General features: G+C 47.2%; 1 protein-coding gene across 2 annotated transcripts in view; it reads left to right on the top strand.

The window, feature by feature from the left end:
- Nucleotides 1-339: 339 nt before the first annotated feature.
- jp (junctophilin) overlaps nt 340-25,569 on the top strand; it is a 182,480-nt gene continuing 157,250 nt past the window's right edge. For both annotated transcript variants that reach the window (XM_071674556.1, XM_071674555.1), the window contains exon 1: nt 340-680. In XM_071674556.1, the coding sequence (XP_071530657.1) occupies nt 475-680 (206 nt within the window). In that variant the 5' untranslated portion in view covers nt 340-474. The remainder of the gene's footprint in view (nt 681-25,569) is intronic.

Genomic DNA, 25,569 nt, shown 5'->3' with positions numbered 1-25,569 from the left:
CCCTTGCCAAAAATGGCGGTGTTGGGGGGTCGGCGCGCGCGGGCCTGGCTAGTGTGACGGAGCATGTGTCCGCGGCGCCCGCCCGCTCCCGTTCCCCCTGCTCCTGCTGCTGCTGCTGCCGCTGCTGCTCCTCCTTCTGCCGCCGTCGCCGCACCTCCTCTGCTCAGCCTCCCCTGCTGCAGCGGCACGGACGTCCCAGGCTGTTGTGGAGCCCGCGGGTGGCAGGGCGTGTGACCTCCGGTGGCGGCGGGGCAGGAAGGGCAGGCAGGTCAACCGCAACCAGTGACACACGGTGGTGGTCAGGTACTACCCTCCTCTCCTCCTCTCCTTCTCCCCTCAACTCACCTCCCCTCCCGCAAGTGTTATATATCGTGACCAACTTCGTCAGTAGAGGCGGCGCCACGTGCAGCGCGCCCTGCCCGCCCACGCCCACGCCCGTGGCTGCCAGCAGCTGCAGCAGGGGCGGCCCCCACCATGGCCTCCACCGGCCAGGCTAGCGGCACCAACAAGGCTGTCAACGGTGGCCGCTTTGACTTCGACGACGGTGGAACGTACTGTGGAGGGTGGGAGGATGGGAAGGCCCACGGCCATGGAGTGTGTACGGGACCCAAGGGTCAGGGAGAGTACTCCGGATCTTGGCATTACGGATTCGAAGTCAGCGGAGTCTACACTTGGCCAAGGTAAGTCTATGTTGGAGATTCCTGGTTACCAAGGCTTAGGTCGTGAGCGAGGCGTCTGGGGTGGTGGCGTTAGCCCCGTCAGGAGAACGATAGTTCTTGGAGAATTCAGCGCAAAAAAAGTGTAAGACGTGAGCGAGGAGGCGTGTGTGTGTGTGTGTGTGTGTGTGTGTGTGTGTGTGTGTATGGAGGGGAGGGGTAGGTGGTGTTACCTCCGTCAGGATAGCGAAGTAGTGGAGGTCCGGGTCGGGCGGAGTGGGATGGAATGTCAAGTCTGGGTAGACAAAAAAGCTCAGCTGATCAGATCACGTGATGCCAAAGAGGCACCCGGATCATTTTTCGTTTCTAAACAGTAGAGTAGATTGATTCCTGGGTGAGTGAAGCTCATCTCGACCATATTTCGAGTGATAGGGGGGGAGGGGGGTCCAGGTGGTCGAGGGTCAGGTAACTCTGCGAATGACGCACGCCCCTGGCGGCGGCCTCCCCGTTCAAGGAAATTTCATCCGTGTTGCCACAGTATCGATAAACAAGAGACAGTCGGCACCAGCAGCAGCTGAGAGGTACCGTATATGTACGTGCTGTGGTGGTGGTGGAGGGGGGGAACTGGTCGTTCTATGGTCGTGATGTAGGCACAACCTGGGTCTCATGTATCGTCGTCAGCGGGTTTGACTATCTTGTCCCCCTTGGCTGTAGCGCGGGGGAAAAGGGCCTTTGTGAAGCACCGACACATTGACGTAGTCCTTTTATTTCTATAGTAAAGAGCAAGTGACGTTTTCTCTTAAACTGCTTAACTTAAGCTCTACATTCACCGGAGGTGCACAGCGCTGCACGTATGTGTGCCGTGAGCTGATGACGCACCTCGAGGCTGCCTGTGCTACTGTGCAGAGAAAGACCATATGGATTTCACTTGACACACTCACACTCGAGCACACATACACTTCATCACACTTGACCCAGTGAGGCGGCACGGGCCTCCCATACCATCAAACAAGACAGGAGCTACAGCTACGTTACACGTGGTGAGGGTGTATACCACACACACACACACACACACACACACACACACACACACGCACGCACACACACACACACATGCTAGGCTGCCGTCTATCATCCACCAGTGAAAGGAACAGTTCACAGCCACAGGGACACGGCTATCGACAAGTGGGTGGCCGCGTTGTGTTGCCGCCTGCCGCCCCACGAGGTCACACAATCGATGTCATTCTTTGTCCACGGCTGCCTTCAGCCTCAAGTATGTGGCGCCTGTCTCGGTGTCTCCACCGCGTCTCTCTCTCTCTCTCTCTCTCTCTCTCTCTCTCTCTCTCTCTCTCTCTCTCTCTCTCTCTCTCTCTCTCTCTCTCTCTCTCTCTCTCTCCTGAAGAAGGGGGAGGGAGGAGGAGCTGTTGTTTTTACGAAGCCTGACACAGTAGACCTATATGGTCATGACCTAGAGACCTTCCTCGCGCCCTCTCACGGCTCTGTGATCGCCAGCTGGTCACTGGCAGGCAAAAAAATCCTCTTAAAAACAGACGGGGACGATCATTGACAGAGAGACAGAATGGTGTCATGGTCATATGTGTGTCGCGTTGATTAAACAGAGGTGGTCTTCAGCAAGCTTGGACCTGTAACTGATACCCTGTCCCCCTGCCCTTGTGTCTTGGTGAGAGTTCGTCGTTGTTGGAGAGCCGAAGCCGAAGAAACTTCGAGGTTTGTGTGGTGGAGTCTGTATGTCTGTTTAGCGGGAGGGAGGGAGGTTGGTGGTGCGTGTGTGTTGTCACGGAGTAGAGGCACGTGATTGGGGGACAGGAGGGAGGGAGGGAGGGAGGGTGTGTGAGTGTGTGCGCCATCGGACTCCATTGGTCCTTCACTGCCACCATCCCCTCCCGACCGTCATTTCCAGCCCCAGAGGAGTTGCGTCCAGGGACCACCCGCTACAAGGACCTCAGGCTCCTACCTGACGTAGGTGAGGTAAAGATGGAGTGTACTCGGTGCTTACTGATGGAAACAATGGTCTGTTATCTCAAACCTTGCGATGCAGAGTACTGCCTTGGAAGAAAAAGAGGAAATTTATAAGATTCACTTGATAAGCCTCGTGTTTACTCGATCTATACACCTTGAGCATCACTTGGAGTACACATGGACCTTAGAATCCCTCTCAGAGTCGTCTTGAAGTAAGTAGACATCTTCAGAGACCTCCAAGATGCCTCGGAAGACATCCAATAGTGTCTTGCAGATACGAGTGAAAGGAGATCCACCCAACCAGCCAACCAACCAACCAGCTACCACCACCACCAGCATCGCCAGCACCAGGAGGAAGAGGAGGGCGCCCCAAGTACCTGCCCGGAGACTGGCATAGTGCATGCCAAGCTACAGAGCGATCGTACAAGTGCCAAAATAGATTTCCCTTCCCCCAAGAAAATATATTAGAGTAAATTTTCTCTCTCCCCCGGGGGGGCAGAATAATAGAAAACGCTACAGGTGAAAAACGGCAGTGGGAGGGAAGGGAGAGAGGGAGGGGAGAGGAGAGGTTAGTGTGATCGGGGAGGAGTTGTGTGTTGTGAGGAGCCAGGCGATGAAAAGTGTGGTGTTGTCCAGTGTGAGGCGAGCTGCCCGCCCGCCGCTCATCCCCCCGGCCTCAAGCTCTCGCCAGAAATTTTTGATGAGACAAAGTTGAGAGAGAGAGAGAGAGAGAGAGAGAGAGAGAGAGAGAGAGAGAGAGAGAGAGAGAGAGAATCAGCTGATGTGGGAGGGCCTTCTGGCTCTCTCCATTCTTTTGCTCACTCTCTCTCTCTCTCTCTCTCTCTCTCTCTCTCTCTCTCTCTCTCTCTCTCTCTCTCTCTCTCTCTCTCTCCCAGACGGACTATGTTCCGTGCGACGCGACGTCTGTGGGTCATGTCTCTCTTTTTTTTTCTCTCTTTTTGTCCATCACTTCTAACGCCTTCTAGCGGGCGTCCGTCCTAGCTTTACTAACCCGCAACAATGAACTGTGTGAAAATATATTTATTTCCTTTGAAATTTTAGTACACCTCAAAGAAAACAAAAAAAAACAATGCCAGAATGTTGTTGTTGATCCACATTTAACACTAATGCTGGGCTTAACTCTCTCTCTCTCTCTCTCTCTCTCTCTCTCTCTCTCTCTCTCTCTCTCTCTCTCTCTCTCTCTCTCTCTTGTACCTCACCAACAGAAGCAGTTGCTGTAGTAGCCTTCAACCTCCAACAAACTCTTCATGTACCTACAGATAACTACTTTTTTTTCCGTGTAACCTTCAGCAATGTAAAACATTGGACCTGGCAAAACTACTTTATCCCTCCACCATCCCCCACTACACTCTGTACCGAGAGCAATCCTCCACCATCCCCCACTACACTCTGTACCGAGAGCAATCCTCCACCATCCCCCACTACACTCTGTACCGAGAGCAATCCTCCACCATCCCCCACTACACTCTGTACCGAGAGCAATCCTCCACCATCCCCCACTACACTCTGTACCGAGAGCAATCCTCCACCATCCCCCACTACACTCTGTACCGAGAGCAATCCTCCACCATCCCCCACTACACTCTGTACCGAGAGCAATCCTCCACCATCCCCCACTACACTCTGTACCGAGAGCAATCCTCCACCATCCCCCACTACACTCTGTACCGAGAGCAATCCTCCACCATCCCCCACTACACTCTGTACCGAGAGCAATCCTCCACCATCCCCCACTACACTCTGTACCGAGAGCAATCCTCCACCATCCCCCACTACACTCTGTACCGAGAGCAATCCTCCACCATCCCCCACTACACTCTGTACCGAGAGCAATCCTCCACCATCCCCCACTACACTCTGTACCGAGAGCAATCCTCCACCATCCCCCACTACACTCTGTACCGAGAGCAATCCTCCACCATCCCCCACTACACTCTGTACCGAGAGCAATCCTCCACCATCCCCCACTACACTCTGTACCGAGAGCAATCCTCCACCATCCCCCACTACACTCTGTACCGAGAGCAATCCTCCACCATCCCCCACTACACTCTATATCGAGAGCAATCCTCCACCATCCCCCACTACACTCTGTATCGAGAGCAATCCTCCACCATCCCCCACTACACTCTGTACCGAGAGCAATCCTCCACCATCCCCCACTACACTCTGTACCGAGAGCAATCCTCCACCATCCCCCACTACACTCTGTACCGAGAGCAATCCTCCACCATCCCCCACTACACTCTGTACCGAGAGCAATCCTCCACCATCCCCCACTACACTCTGTACCTTGGCCGAGAACGCCACACCACCTTCTGCCTCAATCATGTATTCCTTGTCCTCGAACGTGCACCACTAGTGCCCCAATCACCCACAGCTGTGAGGTTCTCCATCACCAACATTGTGCCCCTCTGGCGTCTCCAACAGTACTTCCTTCCCTCACTGGTTAATGAAACCCTTGTATCACGTCAGCTGATTAAACTGGCAACCACACTTTACGTCATTCTTTTGACTGCTATAAAGATTTTGCTCAGCTCAGTGATCCGGGTTTTTTTTTTTAAGAATTTGGTCACGGTATATTTGCGTGTGTGTGTGTGTGTGTGTGTGTGTGTGTGTGTGTGTGTGTGTGTGTGTGTGTGTGTGTGTGTGTGCTATTTGTGATTACTATTTGCGTATTGCCTTGCATGTATGTTTCATGTCTGTGTATGCATACACACACACACACCCTGGCGTATGGCATGAATTTGTATGTATATATATATATATATATATATATATATATATATATATATATATATATATATATATATATATATATACATATATGTGTGTGTGTGTGTGTGTGTGTGTGTGTGTGTTAAGGAAATGTTTACTTTTGTGTTTAATGATATACTTTTGGTATCTGATATCTGTTCCTTATCATCATATAGGCCTTATCTCGGGAAGATGTCCTGTGTTATCAGCCTTTTACGTGAAACCAAATTCCAAACTTTGTTATGATCATCCGGAACAAAAAATACATCTAATCGAAAAAAAAAAAACGCTTGAGATATCCGAAAGTGTAAAACATGCGTTTAGATCTATCGAGATGAGTTACATAAAGGCAAGTTTTGATATACAAGTGTCTGTAACTGGCATAGATGAAAATGATCAATCATTTTTAAACTTGTGACAATCGCTCAGTTCACATAATTTGGCTGGGAAATATATTAAAGTAACGAGAGGTATTTTGTATAAGGTATGTAGTTTTAAATGCATAAAAGATTTGATTTTTGAGTTATGGTACTTGTGCACATTTTACTGTTGTCTCATGTATATACTGATGATTTAAATGAACGTCTCTGCTGAGAATTTTCTTTTTGAGAAAATGTGAAAAAGGTAGATTTTGGAATTTTCAGAATAAAGAGAGAGAGAGAGAGAGAGAGAGAGAGAGAGAGAGAGAGAGAGAGAGAGAGAGAGAGAGAGAGAGAGATTTTGGATCTTGGAACTTTGAATAAAGGGTGGGGGAGATGTTGGAACTTTAAAAAATGTAGAAATAAAGGTTTTAGGAGCGTTAGGATAAAGGGGGATGTTAGAACTTTAAAAAACAGGATGTTTTTGGTATTCAAAAATAAATTGTTGATACATTAATGCATTAAGGAGTAGGAAAGAAAAAAAGTAGTAAGTGGATGTTGGAGTTTTTCTTAAGAAATAGTAGTGAATGTTGGACTTTGGAAAAAAAGGGGATGTTTATCCTTTAAAAAGGTAGGTGTAGGAAGTATAGAAAACGGAAGGTTGGAGGTTTAGATCAGGTGACATTACAATCTTAGGAAAGGAGATATTGAAAATTGAATGAAGGGAATGTTTTGGACCATGAAAAAAAAAAGAATGAAAGTGAATGGTAAAACCTATGAAAGAAAACTGGACGTTGGAACTTATAAAGGAAAATGATACCAGAACCTTCAAAGAAAAATTAGGATATTTGAAATACAAAACAACTACGGAAATTGGAACTTAAGAATAGAAATTGAAGGAACTTGTTGGAACTTGGAAAGAGGACAGGTTCTATTTATTCATTTAATCTGATAGAACTTATAAACGAACTGCATAATTCAGAGCTAAAAGAATAATGATAAATTGGATGTTTAAGACATTGGAAGGTGGAGGAAGGGAAGGATTACATATTTTGAAACTGTCTGAAGAATCTGATACATCGACATATTGATAGATTTATGGAAAAGGGGTTTCTCTGTTGGGCCGGGCTGTTACATCTGGAATAGGAGGGGGAAAGTGTACGGAAAGGAAACTAGGAAAGGGTACAAAATGGTCATGACAAAAAAAATGTACATCACAGGAAGTACGGAAGCTGTACATAATCGTTCGTGAAAGAGGGGTACATTATGAACCATAGGAAAGGTAAAGTTGGTGTACATAGATAGGTGATAAAAAAAAAGGTGTGTATGATGGGAAATGAGAGAGAGAGAGAGAGAGAGAGAGAGAGAGAGAGAGAGAGAGAGAGAGAGAGAGAGAGAGAGAGAGAGAGAGAGAGAGAGAGAGAGAGAGAGAGAGAGAGAGAGAGAGAGAGAGAGAGAGAGAGAGAGAGAGAGATGTACGAGACTAATAACTAAGGAAAGGATACGTGATCGGTGTATTCGAGCTTGTACATCGTAAACAGTAAGGCTTGAAAAGGGTTGTACATGATGGAACAAAGAACATAGATCCGGTGTACAGAAATGTGTCTCAATAGACTTTGCATGGTGGAAAACTTGGTTGTACTTTACGAGGCATAGGAAAGTTTATCCAGCTGTAAGCACCGTAAGTTCAATATGTATGTGGTATGAGGCAGTGTTGTGAATCGCAATACTGTCGGTGTGTATATGGTCTGAGGCAGCGTCTACGTTGACCGGTATGTGGTGCAGGGTCGAGGGTTTAGCATGACGCTCCGTTATGGCACTCTCATGTTACTGACGTGGCACTCTAGAATGCCACTGGTTAGGCACTCTGACGTGGAGCACCGGCATGCTAGTGTCCAGGCACTCTAACGTGGCATCCTGGCATACCACTATTAGACACTATGATATTGCTGAGTCTCATGCCACTAGCCAGGCAATGTGTCATGCTACTGGCCAGGCACTGTGTCATGCCACTGGCCAGGCACTGTCTCATGCCACTGGCCAAGCACTCTGGCGTGACTCTCTATCGTGCCCCTGGCCAGGCACTCTGAGATGACATTCTGGAGTGTCTGTCATGGGACTTTGGCACTCCGGCATGACACTGGTGTCTCATCCCGTGGTGCTGACACTCTGGCGCATCCCAGTTGCGGCGCTCTGGTCTTGTGCTTTGGAGTGGCAGCTTGCTGTGTCACCATGTCATGGCACTCTGGCATTAGGCTATGCCTATGACACTCGTGTGGCACTGTGTTGTAGCTCTCTGAGGTGACATTCTGTTGTGGCTCTGATAGGGGAATCTGGCGTGGCAGTCTGGTGTGGCACTTGCGTGGCAGCAACCTAGTATGACACTGTGGTGTGGCACTTGTGTGGCTACCTAGTACGGCGGACGTGGTGTGGCACTTGTGTGGCAGTCTCCTGTGGCACTGTAGTGTGTTATTATTCCGTGGCGCTGTCTCCTCCCCCTGACACACTTCATGTAGTATTATTATTATATAGCCAGCCACGCCTGCTGGCCTCGGGGGGGAAGGTCTCCCTTCCGCCTCATAAGCCAAGGCTACACTCACACCCGCCTCACATTACGCCACCAATAGTACAACCTGATATTATGTTAATAAAGCTTCCCCATGTACTGCCATTACTGTCCCCCAGCAGATAACCTCGTCACAGACCATCAGGTCTTCTATTATCTGTCCTTCCCACGTACTGCCATTACTGTCCTCCAGCAGATATCTCGTCACAGACCATCAGGTCTTCTGTTATCTGTCCTTCCCATGTACCGTAGAATCTCATTCTTTGATCAATTATGTCTTTTGAGTGACTGATGCCTTACTCACCGTCATGCGTCATTTGTTTTAAACCCTGACTCACCAATGTTCCGTTCGAACCTCTGCTCATAAGAACATGAACCAGTTCCACATACACTTTTCCCCTCTCTCCCCGACACCCTCACCCTACTTCGTCCTTGGGGATCTCTTCCCGTACTGTCTCTCTCTATCTCTCACATCATAGAAACTTTAACATTCACATCAAGCGTAGTGTTGTCTCCCCATTATGAGATGGAAGTGGGAAAATCTTTCCTTACGCATCACACAAAATGATGATAGTCCTGTCTCTTGCCCCTCCTACCTCGTGTTATCAAAACAGATACGCTAGTCATGCAGTGCGGGTAAGACTGTGGTGAATATGTGATGTGTATGGGACAGGGATGCATGATCCATGTGCAGGTTGCGTGAGAGACAGTGAATTCCTCACTGTGTGGGTGTGTGTGTGTGTATGGGTGGATGGGTGTGGGTCGTGAAGAGCCATTTGGTATGGGTGTGTATGGCAAGTATTGTGTGTTGGGGAAATGAAACGTGTCACTCATGCTGTTTGTGTAAGGACAACGAAACATGAGTACCTCATACCGTATGTGTTGAGGAATAAAACATGAGTGCCTCATACTGTATGCGTAGGACAACGAAAGATGAGTACCTCATACTGTATGTGTAGGAGCATGAAACATGAGTACCTCGTACTGTATGTGTGGGAGCATGAAACATGAGTACCTCATACTGTATGTGTGGGAGCATGAAACATGAGTACCTCATACTGTATGTGTAGGAGCATGAAACATGAGTACCTACCTCATGATTTCTGTGTGGAATAATGAAACATGAGTAACCCATACTCTATGTGTCCGGGCTGTGAAACGTGAGTCAGTAATTGTCTTAGATGCTGAAACGTCAGGAAGTCATGTTATATGAATAGAATTATGAAACATGAGTGGGTCACTCCATTCACTGCAGAACGTGAGTCACTTTGTTTGCATTCGACACTGAAACATGAGTGACACGTTGTTTGTGTAACATTACGCGATGGGAGAAACTCATACTCCTCATGAAACTAAGTCTCTTAGTTTGTGGGAAAAGGTGAAACTTGAGACTCATATTCCTTGTGAAAGATGGTGAAACATGCATTATCCATACTATTCATGAAGGAGGGTGAAGCTTGGGTCTCATACTGTTTTATTCAGGATGGCGAAACGTGATTCTCAATCTGTTTGTGGTGAGCACTACTTATAAAGGACAGTGAAACTGGAGTATAATGCTGTTTGTGGAGGACAGTGAAACTCAAAACTTAGAGTCTTATACTGCTTGTGAAGGATTATGAAACAGGCCATTTAAACAGTTTGTAGAGAACTGTGAAACATGGATCAGTAGCTTCGAATGATAGTGAGTGAAACGTGAGCCACTATTAGCATTTCTGTAGGGATGAAGTTTCACTGACTTTCACTGGGTACAAATGATAATGAAGCACGATACTTTTTTTTGTTAGTTCTTTCTTTTTTACAGTGAAAAGTGAGTCCTTTAGGCGTTTGTAAAACAGTGAAAACTAAATCATAGCAGGTGCAGAGCAGTGAAACTTGTGTGACGTATCTGGCAGTGAAATACGAGTCAACCAAGCAAGTTTTTTTTTTTTTAAGCGACAAAACTGGAGGCAGCTGCTGGAGCTGTGTAGGACAGTGAAACATGAGTCTGTCAAGATACAAAACGTGATTTAGATATGGAGGATAATAGAACAGAAATCAGTCAAACAGTTTATTTGAGATGAAACTTAAAGTCACGTCACAAAAGCCAAATTGGACGGTAGAAAAGAAGTCACTCATCTAAACTCTGTAAGTCATGTAGGTTGTGTGACTCATGTAGGCTGTGTGACTCATGTAGGCTGTGTGACTCATTTAGTTGAATGACACAATGTAGAGGTAGTGTGATTCATACAGGCTTTGTGACTCATATAGGTTATGTGACTCGTGTGTGTGTGTGTGTGTGTGTGTGTATCCGACTGCACATTAGGTCACACCGCAAGCGAAAAGTCACTCTTGGCGAGGCTGTATCTTAGTCATGAAGCGAAGCAGAATACAAGCTCCTCACAACACCTCGAGGATTTTGGTGAAAATTCTTATCCCCAGCATTTGACAGGATGTGGCATAAGTCTTTGCCTCTTGGAAAATCCCTCTTTCTTTTTTCTTCTCTCTGTTCCCTAATTCACAGCTTCTTCTCTGGCCGTTCCAATACACACGTCGATGGGAGCGACCTCCACATCCTCTCCTATCAACAGAGGTGTTCCTTAGGGTTGTCCCCTGTCTCCTATCTTCTTTCTGTGGCACATCTTCAACTCTCAAACCGATTCGCTCTCCTGCTGATAATTCTGCTTGACACACTTCAGCACGTTCTCCCCTCCTGCTTCCCCCCCCCCCACAAAACACTCGTTCTCTTTCTCTCGCCTTGAATAACATTTTCTCCTCCAGTCCGGACTTAAAACATATCCTCTGAGAGTGGAAAAAGGACTAACTCCGTTAAACTTTCTAAATGTCACTCGTTTCCTCCTCTCCCTCTCCTCCGTTCAGTCTCAAAACACCATAATTCAAGCCACCATGATAACACAGAGGTGTTGGGTATGACCACAGCCTCCACTCTGTCCTGGACATCCCACGTGATCAGCGCCACACACAGTGTGTGTGCTTCCCGAAGGCAAGGAAGTGTGTGTTGTACAGGCGGAGGCTCGCTCTTCCGTCGCTTCTCCATTGGAGCGTCATCAAAAAGCCTTCCGTCTCATTAATTTCCTGCCGTCTCCTCTCTCTCTCTCTCTCTCTCTCTCTCTCTCTCTCTCTCTCTCTCTCTCTCTCTCTCTCTCTCTCTCTCTCTCTCTCTCTCTCTCTCATTCTTCCTCTTCAGCCACCCCTTCCTGTAGGCCGCGGTGTTGTCTCCTCTCTCTCTCTCTCTCTCTCTCTCTCTCTCTCTCTCTCTCTCTCTCTCTCTCTCTCTCTCTCTCTGTCCTGCAGGTATTGTTTTATCTGTGTGTCCCTCCCTACCTACCTTCAAGGCTTAGGCCCCCATGGCACGCGTCTGTCTGCTGCTTCCCACCGTTTCTGTGTCGAAACTGGCTACTCGAGGATTGACCGTTCTGTTATTTCGTCCCTCCATCAGATAAGATGTGAAGATTTTTTTTTCTTTTTCCTTTTTCGTTTTTTCCTTCTTCTTATACCCTCTCTACCCTGCAGGAATCAGGTGTAGAAATACCTACCGTGGCTTGATTAATTTCTACATTCTTCTTCTCTTACTGTATTCCATTCCTTAGAGCTTGCCTTTGAGTGGGGCATTCCCCCAAGTATCGGTCACTACGAATGATGAGATAAGTCACTTTTGTTTTCTATATATATATTGGTAAATGTTTTCTGAAGACTCTACCCAGAAAGTCGCACAAAGCCATCTACAAATACGCTTACCCAAGTTCCGGGACGCACATTCACTAGGCAGAGGCGTCGGCATATAATATACCTCGTGTGATACGCTCCTATAATTCCCTTACTCAAGATTTAATACCGTTGATAACCAGCTCTTGTTACTCTCAATGGTCGTGGATTCTTATATGACCAGAGTTTAGGAAGGTGGGAGTCTGTGTGTGTGTGTCTTTGGGTGCTGAGAAGACGAGTGTGGTTTGACGGTCGAGAAAACATTTAATACTTCCACCATAAACCCTGCAGCTTTTGTCAAGAGGATGTGATCCTAATCACACCCTTTGCATCAGCAGATGCAAATATACCACGACATTCCAGGGGGGAAGGAAGCAGCGGCAGATCTTCCTCATGGTACAAATATCTTTTTATTATCAATCCACAGATATAGTCTCTCTCTCTCTCTCTCTCTCTCTCTCTCTCTCTCTCTCTCTCTCTCTCTCTCTCTCTCTCTCTCTCGTATCGGCATTTTTCGCTTCTCGTAAGAAACTTCATAAATACTTGTATCACGAAGAAGCCAAGTATCTTTTGAGTGTGGAAGTTATAGGGTCGCGCGGCATCATCGTTGGCAGCTGTTTGCAGAGGCTGGTGGAGAGAGAGAGAGAGAGAGAGAGAGAGAGAGAGAGAGAGAGAGAGAGAGAGAGAGAGAGAGAGAGAGAGAGAGTGGGAGAGTCGGGTAGAGCTCAAGAGGCCTGTCCGGCACAGCTGTTTGTGGTGTGTGTGTGTGTGTGCTCAACATAGGTGCTGCTCCTGGCCAACATACCGGCCCCCCTGGCCCAACACACACACACACACACACACACACACACCTTGTAAACATTAGGAAGACAATACACAGTACAGTACCACAAGACAAGGGTCTCTCTCTCTCTCTCTCTCTCTCTCTCTGACTTGGTGAAGAGGATGAGGCAGTTATCCTGAACGGGTCCTCACTGTATCTTATAGAGGTGGGGGAATGTAGACTCAAGGTTGGATATGTGTTTAAATAACGTCTACGCATCGGATGGACGTATTGGGGTTAGGGAGGGACAGTAGACATCCCAGGGAACCTAGTGGTGGTTGGTACAGTTGATCCCAGCTATACACGTGTGGCCTCGCGTCTCAGGCAACATCCCATGTACGTCCTAAGGTGGGTGGAGGATGAGAGGTAGTTCAAGATTTGACGAAGGTAGTTCATAAGACTACCGGACCCCAGCCATGACCTCAGATGACCCCCTTGAGACAAATCTCGTCTCCTCCAAACAACCCGACCCAGACTTCCGGAACGAAGTGGCATATCTATATAAGAGCTCGGTCTTGGGGTGTTGTTGTGTGTTGTGGTTGTTGTAGAGTCGTTGGTTGGTGGCGTGGAGAGGGACGACTTGGAGCCGAGGAGTGAGACAATACGGAAGAAATGTGAGCGTGGTGGTGGTGGTGGTGGTGGCCCGGCGGCTGGCGGCACCGAGGGCACCGGTGCCAGAAATAGTCGACAACAGGTTAGCCCCGGGCGGCCATCATCACCACCACCACCACCACCTCCTCCTCCTCCTCCTCCTCCTGATGATGATACTCTCGCTGCTCCCGATTCTCCTCCAGCTCCTGCTTCTTCTCCTGGTGTTTCAGCAGCCGCTTTAGCTGTTTTAGACTGCTTCTCTGTCTCCTGGCGGACTCCTTAGTCCTTCTCTCTTCCTCATCCTCCTCCTCTTCTCCTGGGCTTTGCCGGGCGGGCGGGCGGGCCGACGGCTGCGACTCTGAGCGTCGACTCCACCTTGATGTTCCTCACTTCGGGTGTTCCGGTCTCCTGGCTGCCACAGTTGCCTCTGCTTTTATTAGCGTGTGCCGCCATACCATCACCCCACCACACCACACACACCTCCACCACACCACACGACACCTCCACACCACACACACACCACCACCACCACAATACACCTCCACTACACACTCCACCGCACACCGTCCACCTCACACCGCACCACACCACGCACCACCTCAGTGCTCTGTGTCTCTAAACACCATCACTTTCCTCTTATCAGTGAGTCTTGAGCTCTCTCTCCACCACAGCCGCCAGGAGGTCCCTCCTCGCTCAGGTCCCTCCTCTCACAGGTCCCTCCTCTCTCCTCACGTCCCTCCTCTCACAGGTCCCTCCTTTTACAAGTCTCTCCTTTTTACAGGTCCTTCCTCCCATAGGTCCTTCCTCTCTTAGGTCTCTCCTTTTTACAGGTCCCTCCTCTCACTATCTTATGCACGTTCTCCATCTCTCCACCACGAACAAGTCCCTCTCTCTCTCTCTCTCTCTCTCTCTCTCTCTCTCTCTCTCTCTCTCTCTCTCTCTCTCCCCACCAGCAGGACGTCCTTCCCCTTCCTCTCACCCGCCAGGCTCTCACCACCTCTCACCTCAGCCAGTCCTTCCACCACGCCAGCCGCCCCTATCAGCCGCCAGTCCCCCGCGTATCTAGTTTGAGCCAGCCTTCCTCCTCCTGCTGCTGCTGCTGCTGCTGCTCGCTCGGCCAACTGAAATATTTAGGTGGGACGAGGAGGCAGGAGGAGGAGGGAGAGTCTGCGTGGAGGGAGGAGGCCGGAGGGTCTGTGTAGAGGCTGGAGGGACGAAGAGGAGGAGGGAGAGTCTGCGTGGATGGTGGAGGGTCTTCGTGAAGGGTGAAGAGTCTGTGTCGAGGATGGAGGGACAACGTGGAGGGTTTGGGAACAGGGAGGAGGGGTAAGCGAGATAAGAGTGAGGACCTCATCTCACACCATATTCAGGAGGAACCACGAACAAGTAGCTGTAGATAACCATACTATTGAGTGTTCAGATGATGGTAAGAATATGTGGGATTTCTTGCTGTCTTACTCCCTCATTTTCCGTAAGAAAAAAGCAAAGGGAACTGGTAAGGGAGGGAGGGGGAACTGGTGAGGGAGGGATGGGGAACTGGTGATGTAGGGAAGGGGTACTGGTGAGAGACGGGGCACTGGTGAGGGAGGGATTGGGCACTGGTGAGGGAGAGGCTTCTGGTGAGGGAGGGAAGGGAAGACTGGTGAGGGAGGAGGGGGGGAAGGGGTACTAGTAAGGAAGGGGGTAGTTCCCTTGTATTAGTGCTTCTGGGGTGCCTCTCTTGGCCGGCGGCGGCTGATGCACAACACAGTCCACAACTCCGAGCCAGGTGTCTCGTCCTTATTGTCTTGAAGGTCTCGTCCTTCAGTACGTGGCGAGGAGTCTCGCCCACACTCTCTCGTAATCTGTTCTTTACCGCCTTTATGTCTCTCCTTCCTCATCTCCTATCATCTTAATCTAATATTTCACTCCTGTCAATCTACCGTTCACCATTCTCCCTACCACTGTAATATTTCTCGTTCGATATTTCTCACTTGTTCTTTTTGGAAGAAGGATTGTATTCACCTGTGTATTGCTCATAGGCCTTCCAATATCATCTCGGTGTTTGTGCCTCGGTTGGTGAGACCTAGCATCGCAGGGGCAGACTGGTGTGTGTTGGGATGTATAATTCATACGTTGTTTGTCGAGCGATGTCGAAATCTGCCTCGTACTTCTGTCCATGTATGTATATAATTGAGGGCCTCCCTGAACGAATGCATAACACATACACACACACACACTCACACAGACACACACACACACACACACACACACACACACACGCTCACACCAGCCGTAACAGGCAGTGTTGTACAAGTAAAAGGTAAGAAAGAAGGTACATAAGGAGGGAGGGTATTCTCTGAATGCAGTATTTCTGAGATGTATCGTTTCACTTTGGCAGAGTGAGGTATAAAATGAGGCCTGGCTGTTAGAGCGTCAGGGATACGAACCAACGCATTCACGAGAGGTGGCGAATGCTGTTAATTCTTAATGGTGAATTTTTCGGTGATCACTTTGTAAAACGTCATTAACAAGGAAGTAATATAAATGTGATTAGAGGAAATAAAAAAAAAGTTTAGGAAATTAAAACTTAAAGAAAGGAATGATCACGAAGGAAAGTATTTATTCCTGATAGGCAACTGTGTACCACCAACTGACGCTCGCCTCACTCGCTTCAAAAATTTTGATGTTGAATTCGTTGTTCGTGGTACACAAACCCAGGTGTCGGCTTCCTGAAGCTTACGAAGTAAACAGGACTGTGTTTTTTTTTTTCTAACTTTTCGGTTGGGGTTATTCCTCACTTTTACTGAGAAAAACAATGAAAAGGTAAAGAAAAAGACGGCATATATAAATATACGCCGAGAGCCAAGCTAGGATAGAATTTTAGATAAAGACTGGAGTCCGGAGAAGTAAATTACCAAGACTAGATTAAATGTAAGTAAGTCTGTAAGGGGGAGGCTGGGTGAGGGGGATTATGATAGACAGATAGAGGGAAAAAGTAGATTGAAGGTGGATAAAAGGGTAAAATCATATAGAACCACGATGATCGGGAATTACTGAGAGTCATAGAGGATCAAAGTCCACAGCATTTGGAGGAAGAATTTAAGAGGCTATGGAAATTAAATCAAAGAGTTATCATCAGATGGAAGAGATAATCAGGGAACTGAGGTTTATGATGAAAGGCCATGACAAAAATAGATCAATCACAGGCGATTCAAGAGGAATGTAACTTGAAGAAAGAAGAGACAATGAATGAATAGAATGAGAGAATAAAGTCAGGCAAGTCTTCCCTGGGTGGCGGTGGGAATAAACAGCAGGAAATGCCCATAACACAGGGATCAGTGTTATTGAGAGTAGGGAACAGGAACAATTTCTGGGCCTGATGTGCAGAAACAGAGTGCACTAACTGACACAGAGCAACAGAGAGATGGGGATATTAGATCAGAGGTGCACGGTATGATATCAAGTGAAGCTACAGAGAGAGAGAGAGAGAGAGAGAGAGAGAGAGAGAGAGAGAGAGAGAGAGAGAGAGAGTATGGCACACTGCTAAAGAAGTTAGTATTGGGGAAGCATATGGTCTGGTAGATGAGAGGTTGGAAAAAAATATAGAATAAGATGCAGAGTAAAATATTCTGTTAGTTGCTGACGAAAATAGAGGTTCAGATAGAGCCAGAGACAACTCAACAGTGAAGGTCTAAGCGGACAAATAGGTTGCACCAAAATTAAGAGCATCAGTGAGGAAGGAGGTGGGTAGATGTAAGTCGTTGTTGCTTTTGATCTGGAAAGAAGAAGAAAAAAAGAAAGAAAGACGTTTTCCTGACAAAGAGGAGTGAGGGTGTGGAGAGGACAGAGAGACGCTGGTTGAAAGAGATTGTTAGAGGCTATGAACGTGCCATACACAGTTTCTTAGATAGATAAAGAGTTGGTAAGACATAAGGGGACGATCAGTGATGGTTATAGTCAGTATGGGGATTTCCAACCATGGGGATACGTGAGCGGGCTATGAGACACGTCTTCACGGTGAAAATTCAGCGGGTGCTGAAACTGAGGAAGAAAGAGAGGCTAGTGTGAAGTAAGGTGAGGCAAAACTCAAAACAGATGACATCAAAAGGGTTCTCGAGAGCAGGGCAACCGCGCCAGTACCTCACACGGGTCAGGAATGTTGAGTGATGGTAATGTTAGACCGACACTAATGTATTGTGCAAGTGAAATAGACTGAGAGTAAATGGGGGTATTTGAAGTGCTGGAACTCAAGAATCAAAATAAGGAAAACTGTCCTGGTGTTGCTAGAGTAGCGGAGGCAAAAGTGACAACAGAAAAAGTGATACGATTTGATCTAATCTGTCCGGGAGAGGGAAGGGGTTGGGAGCTACGGAGGGAAGGGAATGGTGGATACTCGATAGCAGTGACGGAAAGAGAAGACAAAGGAGGGGGAATTAGCTCTTTTGATAAGACACAAACTCAAGTTTCAGTAGATATTGGTTGATGGCACATTCCTAGGGCGCATCATGGGTGTAAGTAACTGTACGAAAATAATACCCATTGAAGATGTATAACCCTACAAAGAACAGATCTATTATAAAGATATAGCAACAAAGGAACAGTCAGGATGGCTACATGAAGCGGTGAATGTACTGTGGCGGAAATATACACGACACTGCAGTCCGCCATGCGTTTGCAAACTACAAGAGATCACGGAGAAATCGTAAACGGAGAACTCAAGTGGAAGCGAGAATCTTTGAGAAGAATATTGCGGTCGAGGTTTGGAGCTAATCTAAAAACTTCCATAGGTTTTGTAGCTTAGAGCTAGAGAGTCATCGTACAGTCAATAGGTCCATTACTAACGGAGTACGGGGACTTGCAAAGAAAAGACTTAGATGAATTCATCAGGAGTAAATTGTCTGGTGAAGAGCAGCTACTCAAGCTGAGGAACTCAGAGGGAAGAGATGAGGAGGAGGAGGAGGATGTTAAGACACGTTTGGGATTGAACGACAAGTTTAAAAACGTTTACACGATGGAAAACACCGTAGCTCCAAGACCAGTGAAGCATCATGGGGGCAGATGTTGGACAGCACTGTTATATGTAGAGGACATAAACAAACTGTGAGAAGGCCTTGTGCCACATAAGTCTCATGGTCCTGATTAAGCTATACCTCCATATGTACGGAGGAAGTATGCATATATGTCGGTAGAGAGAAGTGCGCAATGCAGTGTTGAGAGTGTATTGGTGTTCTTCTGTAACATCGACCTGCACCTCGTGGTAACGCATGATTATAGCAACATTGTTATGGTGTTTGGAAACACATGAATTGCGTAAAGATTTGAAACTACTGAAAATCGAAATTTTAAGAATTGACTGGATCTTTTTTTTCGATTATTGACCCTGTAAGACTCATGGTACGTTTTGCATGTTAGCTAGACGCAACACAAGCCCAGGCCTAAACTCTTGCAACACAGGGAAAGTAATTTAGACTTGCAACAATCATACGTAGCTTTTCATTGGAGAAAATTACCAAAATTATTTGAATATTTGAAACACAAGTTAGAATTCTCAAGAATGAATCTTTGTCAAATTTCTTGTAGGTTTATGTTGATAAAAGCAACTTTCTTGACAGTATTTGCCAACACGATTTCTTTTTTCTTTCTTTCTTTCTTCTTTTTATTTCTTCATCATCATTATCATCATCACCATCTTCTTCTTCTTCTTCTTCTTCTTCTTCTTCTTCTTCTTCTTCTTCTTCTTCTCTTCTTCTTCTTTTTTTTCTTCTTTTCTTCTTCTTCTTCTTCTTCTTCTTCTTCTTCTTCTTCTTCTTCTTCTTCTTCTCCTTCTTCTTTTTCTTCTTCCTCTCCTTCTTCTTCTTCTTCTTTTTCTTCTTCTCCTTCTTCTTCTTCTTTTTCTTCTTCTTCTCCTTCTTCTTCTTCTTCTTTGCTTTGTCATTTAAGTCTTTCTCTACCACAGCTGTTGAGACCTTGCCTGTGAAATCCTTTCCCTTAAGGAAGAAGCAGCTGTTTAGACTTTCCCAGGAAGATACCCGCCCTTAGGGACGCCACAGCTATTGAGACTTGACCGGGGAGATACCCACCCTTAGGGACGCCACAGCTATTGAAACTTCCCGGGGAGATACCCACCCTTAGGGACGCCCAGGCTACTGAAACTTTCCGGGAGATACCCACCCTTAGGGACGCCCAGGCTACTGAAACTTCCCCAAGGAGATGCCTACCCTTAGGGACGCCACAGCTATTGAGACTTGACCGGGGAGATACCCACCCTTAGGGACGCTACAGCCATTGAAACTTCCTGGGGAGATACCCACCCTTAGGGACGCCCAGGCTACTGAAACTTCCCCAGGGAGATGCCTACCCTTACGGATGCCACAGTGGTACAAGTTTTGTTCTGATTCCAGTGTGATATGTAAACTTGTTCGTAACCATTGGTGACTGACTCTCTCGACATTCGCCAGCCAGAACTGTGGAACCTGGGTTCGATCTGTGCTTGAAAACTGAGCAAATGTTTTCGAAGTCAGTGGAATGTTGGCAAGGTAGGTGCTCGACTGCTCTAGCTGCTGGTGGTGAACCAACGTACAACGCACACACACACACACACACACACACACACACACACACACACACACACACACACACACACTGAGGGAGGAAATGAATATAAAGCTTCTGAAATATTTATATAAACACCATCTTCACTACTGGTTTCCTCCCATTGGATAAAGAGGATCCAACTCTGGAGACTGTTAAAGCTACTTTTATTGTCTCGTGTGTCTTTTTACTGCTACGGAATCTAGGGAGTTGTTTTCTTTTTTTACGAGTGGAGAGAGAGAGAGAGAGAGAGAGAGAGAGAGAGAGAGAGAGAGAGAGAGAGAGAGAGAGAGAGAGAGAGACGTTCTTAAGAGTCAACTCTCTCCATCCCTCCGCCTTCTTCGACGCCTCGAAAACCTCCCATCTCTCGACTGTGAATCAAACTTTCAGGGCTGAAGGTTGTATTCATCCCCCTGTTGGAGGTGGGTTTTTTTGATTACGTATTTCTGACATGCATCGTCCACCCCCCCTACCGCCGTGTTATTGGCTTCGACGGGACGTTTTATAATAAGGTGGGGGGGGGGGGGGGGGGTGTAGTCATTGTGGCTGGGAAATGTCATTTTCCGAGACAGGTAATTAATCCTGCAGTGAGTGACGTCAGGGGAGTTCAGGAGGATATTCGACCGATCCGCGAACGCTTCTAATTCGGTCTTGCGGTCGCGAACGTAAACAGGATTCGATTGGTGCTCTTTAGTAGTAACTTATTATATATATATATATATATATATATATATATATATATATATATATATATATATATATATATATATATATATATAAGATTTATACATATTTGTAGTACAAATCATATGTGTATGATTTTTTTTTATTAAAGAATATACTTTACAGTGAATGATTCTCAGTATTTATGTCTGTCTGAGGGTAACGCTGGTGATGGATGTAGGTGATACTGGGCTTCAGGTGTGGGGTCAGGTAGGTGTGGTGTATGGCTACAGTTGTGTCTGCGGGAGGAGCCAGGGTTGTATCAGGGAGGCAGTGTGAACGACGGGGTATGGTAGCCCGCAGTTACTTCGTAGGGTCTGAAGTTAGAAGGGTATGAAGATATTAGGGTTAGAAGTTTGTAGGGTTTGAAATTAGTAGGGTCTGAGGATATTAGGATCAGATGTTTAGTATTGTCATAAAGTAATAGGGCATGAAGATGGTGAGGTCAGAAGATGGTAGGGTCAGAAGATGCGAGGGTCAGAAGACGGTAGGGTCAGAAGACAGTAGGGTCAGAAGACGGTAGGGTCAGAAGACAGTAGGGTCAGAAGACGGTAGGGTCGGAAGATTTTAGGGTCAGAACGAGAGGCCTAAGGGATAGGAGTGAAGATAGGGAGGGTGATCACCACACCAGGCAGGTGTAGGATGAGGATGGTAGAGCGGTAGTTGAGGGGAGGTGGAGCGAGGAGACCTGCTCCTGAGGTGAGCGCTCGAGCAATGTGCCCCTGCTGCTGCTGCCGTTGGTTGGCACCTGGCACCATCTTCCACCACACCCCTCCTCCTCCTCCTCCTCCTCCTCCTCCTCCTCCTTCTCCTCCTCCTCCTCATGTCCCCCGTCACGTCCCTCATGGCCCCTGGGGGTAGGGGAGAGAGAGAGAGAGAGAGAGAGAGAGAGAGAGAGAGAGAGAGAGGGAGAGGGAAGGAGAGAGAGGGAGGGAGAGGAGCCACTACCACCACAATACTGTTGAAGGTGTCGGCGGCGGCGGCGGCGCGACCTCTTGCTGGCCCTCGTCCGGGAGGGACGGGTAACCTTCTCTCTCTCTCTCTCTCTCTCTCTCTCTCTCTCTCTCTCTCTCTCTCTCTCTCTCTCTCTCTCTCCTGAACTCGTAAATCACGGCCTCTCTCACACCCCACCCCACCTCAGCCCTCGTATATCCTCTCCTCCTCGATTCACTGACAGTGAGGGGAGGCTTCCTATCCCTGGTGGAGTCGCACGATATCGTCGCGGGACAGTAGGAGAGCCGTAGGACATTAGGAGACTTGGGGAAGACGGGTGTGTTGACGTGTGGGTAGGGGCTTGTCCGAAGGTAGGGACATTTTGCCCGCAGAACTGTACCGTGACCTTGTGTGGCAGTCGGGGGTTGTCCTGGGTAGTAGATGTGGTGTGGGACAGTAGAGACGTCACGGGAATATGAGCCACGATCAGCAGAGGTGTCGCAGGACAATGGGAGCGACGTGGGACAATTTTAGTGTCGTAGGACATGATTAGTAAGGGGAGAGATGCGTTATCATTATATATATATATATATATATATATATATATATATATATATATATATATATATATATATATAGAGAGAGAGAGAGAGAGAGAGAGAGAGAGGTAGATAGATAGATAGATATATATATATAGTTTATCGTAACACAAAGAACGAATTTCTGGCAAAAATATATATTCGAAAAAAAAGAGTTTTTCGTTTTAAAAGAAAAATGGGGGAAAAAAAATCCTACCTTAGGAAGGGGAGACCGTCATAACTTCCGGACTCCGGGTTGTGGGATATGGGTAGACGTCACCCATCATAGACGGGGCTACAACACATGGGAGGCAGAGTGTGTGAAGGATATCTTTATCTCTGTCCATCTTTCGTTTCTCTCAACATCTTTTCGGCATCACTAAGAGATGTGAACTATCCAGTCCTTTTGTGCAGAATTTCGACATTTTGTGTATATTTCATTTCAAATCGCGGATGAGAAAGAGAGAAAGAGAGAAAGAGGGAAATAAGCTTATGATCCCACAGTCCATGGCAGTCTAGAGTGCAAAGAATCTCCTAAGCCCAGCCTGTCTCTGGTGATAGTGAGAAGAATGGTTAAGCCAGGAGCAGCACACCCTGCTGGCCACACCCGAGAAATCTATCCTTCTAAATAGACTTGATTTTATTAACCATTAATGTGGCAAACGTTTCCACTAACCTTTCCTCTGCTGAACACCATCTGGCCAGTACCCCTCCTGATATCGGACAACTCCCGGAGACCCAACTATCCAATAATGTTGTCGCCAGAAGCCTTTCACATCTCCAAGTTATAACATTCACACACGATCCCGCTTTAAAGGATCGGGTTGTCTCTGCTCATTCCACCTCCACTAGACCTGTTGTTCCACCTCATACACATTGAATCTCCAAACTCCTAACTTTATAAACTTTATATAACTTTCCTCGGCCACTTTATTTCCTGCCACGAAGTCCATGGAGACAAGTTGAGAACCTATGCTAAGAGGATCCGAATGTACACAGGAAAGAAGCTGTATATGCCACTCGTATCAGTTCCCTTTTGTTTACTCCAAATCCTAAGAATATATTATAGTGCGGCAGAGGGTGGGATAGCATAGCAAGATCTTATAACATCATAGGGATTGGTTGAATTCCTCCTATGCAAAATGTTCCTCTAGGTGTGGGATGGTGTTGGGAGGGAAGGATTTGGAGCCCCCTCACAGTTCCTATTCCATAGCTCTGGGGAGAATCCTCACATACGTTCTGTCTCCACTTCAAACCACCATGACGAGTCTCCCAATACTCTAGATCTGGTATTCTAGTCTCTTCTGAGGCCATTTGGACGAAAGATGTGGCAGACCTTGAGGAACCCTCCTTCCTCCATTTCGCATTTAGTTTTTCATCCCTGAGGCAAGTCGTTCCTATTATTGCACTGACGCAGGGCTTTCTGGTCGTTCTACCTTTCCGTTGCTTCTCCGTTCAGATGAGTGTAGCTGTTTCTCTTACTGACAGAGTAACTCTCACTGGTTCCTCCTCTTCCATGAGTCCATCTCGTTCGGGGTGTAGCATTCCCTCACCCACCCACCCCTGACGCACATGGGACTGGTCTCCGCCTCCCTACTTACACTTTTCGCACGACACTAAAAAGTGCTTCTCTCTCTCTCTCTCTCTCTCTCTCTCTCTCTCTCTCTCTCTCTCTCTCTCTCTCTCTCTCTCTCTCTCTCTCTCTCTCTCTCTCTCTCTGTACACGCAAGCCAGATTCACTAGATCAGATGGCATCCCCACTCGCGTAAGGAGCGTGCAACCGAACCTTCGCTGGTACTTACTCGTTTGTTCTGCTTGTGTTTCAAAGCCCGCAAGACTTCCCCCATACCGTCCTGGGGAACATACGGTGGTACGTAACGTCTTACATCATATAAGGATCAACCTTGTTCATCCTTCCAACTATCGGCCTAACTTCTACGACTCTCAGAGCCCTCAGATCTCCCAGCAACGCTCGTTTCCTCTCCCGTAATCACCTCGAATCTCCCAGTCGTCTCTCCGATCATCATTAGTGTAACTTTCCTCAGGGCGAGATCCACCGTTGATATCCCTTCCTATCTCACTAGTGTCCCGGTAATCCTCTCTTGAGAGACTGTGGGAGATACTGTGTGGTACCTCCTGATGCAACCGTAAGGCGTTTGATACGGTGTGGCATCGAAGTCCGATCTGCAGGCTCTCATGCTCTCTCTCTCTCTCTCTCTCTCTCTCTCTCTCTCTCTCTCTCTCTCTCTCTCTCTCTCTCTCTCTCTCTCTCTCTCTCTCTCTCTCTCTCTCTCCCTCCCTTTTCAGTCGATCGTATTCTCGCTTCAGGAGGTAACCAAGTGCACTCGTATACCCTGACGACTCAACACAGCATTCCTCCACATCCTCAAAAATCTTCTCCACCTTTTGCTCAATCTGCGATCTCGTTCCTTCACAGCTTAGATTTTGGACCAGATTTCCTAAGAGTGTACACGCGCAGCCTAAGGTGAGTTTGATGCCCCCGATATCCAATATATGCCCATTCTCTCTTTCTGAAATTCCCCTCACAACTTTCCTATCACCTTTGATGGCTTAGCAATTCCATCACTCAGCACCAGTAAACATCCTCTGTTATATCACGGCATCGCCTGATCTATATGGAAAAACTCGCACATTGCTAGAAAATAACTATGTCTGCCACGAAGAAACTGGGAGTTCCCCCTTTTTTTTTCAGACGCCGTAGTCCCTTTTTTTTTAGTAGATGCTGTAGTCCCTTTTCAGATGCCGTGGATTCTTTTCTGCACAGTTGTTTGGATGAAACTAAGGTTTTTAGCTCGGTGTACTTACTTGACGGAGTCGAACTCCATAGCACTCCGGCTTATCAACCATCTCACTCTTCACTTTCAAATTTGGCTCACTCGTTCGACAACCACAGCGTTGGGTCTCTGTCTCTCTGTTTTAAATGTATTACTCTGGATTCTGCTTCCGAGAATTGGCTGCTTGTGTGCCACCCACCCGCCATTACCTAGACCATGCAATACTCAGTGTTCATCCGATTACTTTGTGCCCGTTGGCAACTTAGGGATGAGCCGTTGTGACGTCTGTTTCTTTCATTCCAGATCTCAATTTTTGGAAGTGTGCCTTCGCATGGCTTCCTTAACTGCTATATAACCTAACCTATCTTTATCTTTTTTTTTTTATCCCTCCAAAACAGACGAATTTTCCCCTTTTTTTTCTCCTTACTTCTCAACCTCTATAGCCCAATTCATATTCCAGCTCGGCTTGGCCTCGATTGGAGCTTTCGATATTGAAATAATGACACGATTCC

This window comes from Panulirus ornatus, chromosome 20 (genome assembly GCF_036320965.1).
Source record: "Panulirus ornatus isolate Po-2019 chromosome 20, ASM3632096v1, whole genome shotgun sequence".
NCBI classification, from domain to species: domain Eukaryota; kingdom Metazoa; phylum Arthropoda; class Malacostraca; order Decapoda; family Palinuridae; genus Panulirus; species Panulirus ornatus.
Note: the sequence above shows the minus strand (reverse complement) of the source record. Positions and strands in the feature narration are given on the sequence as shown.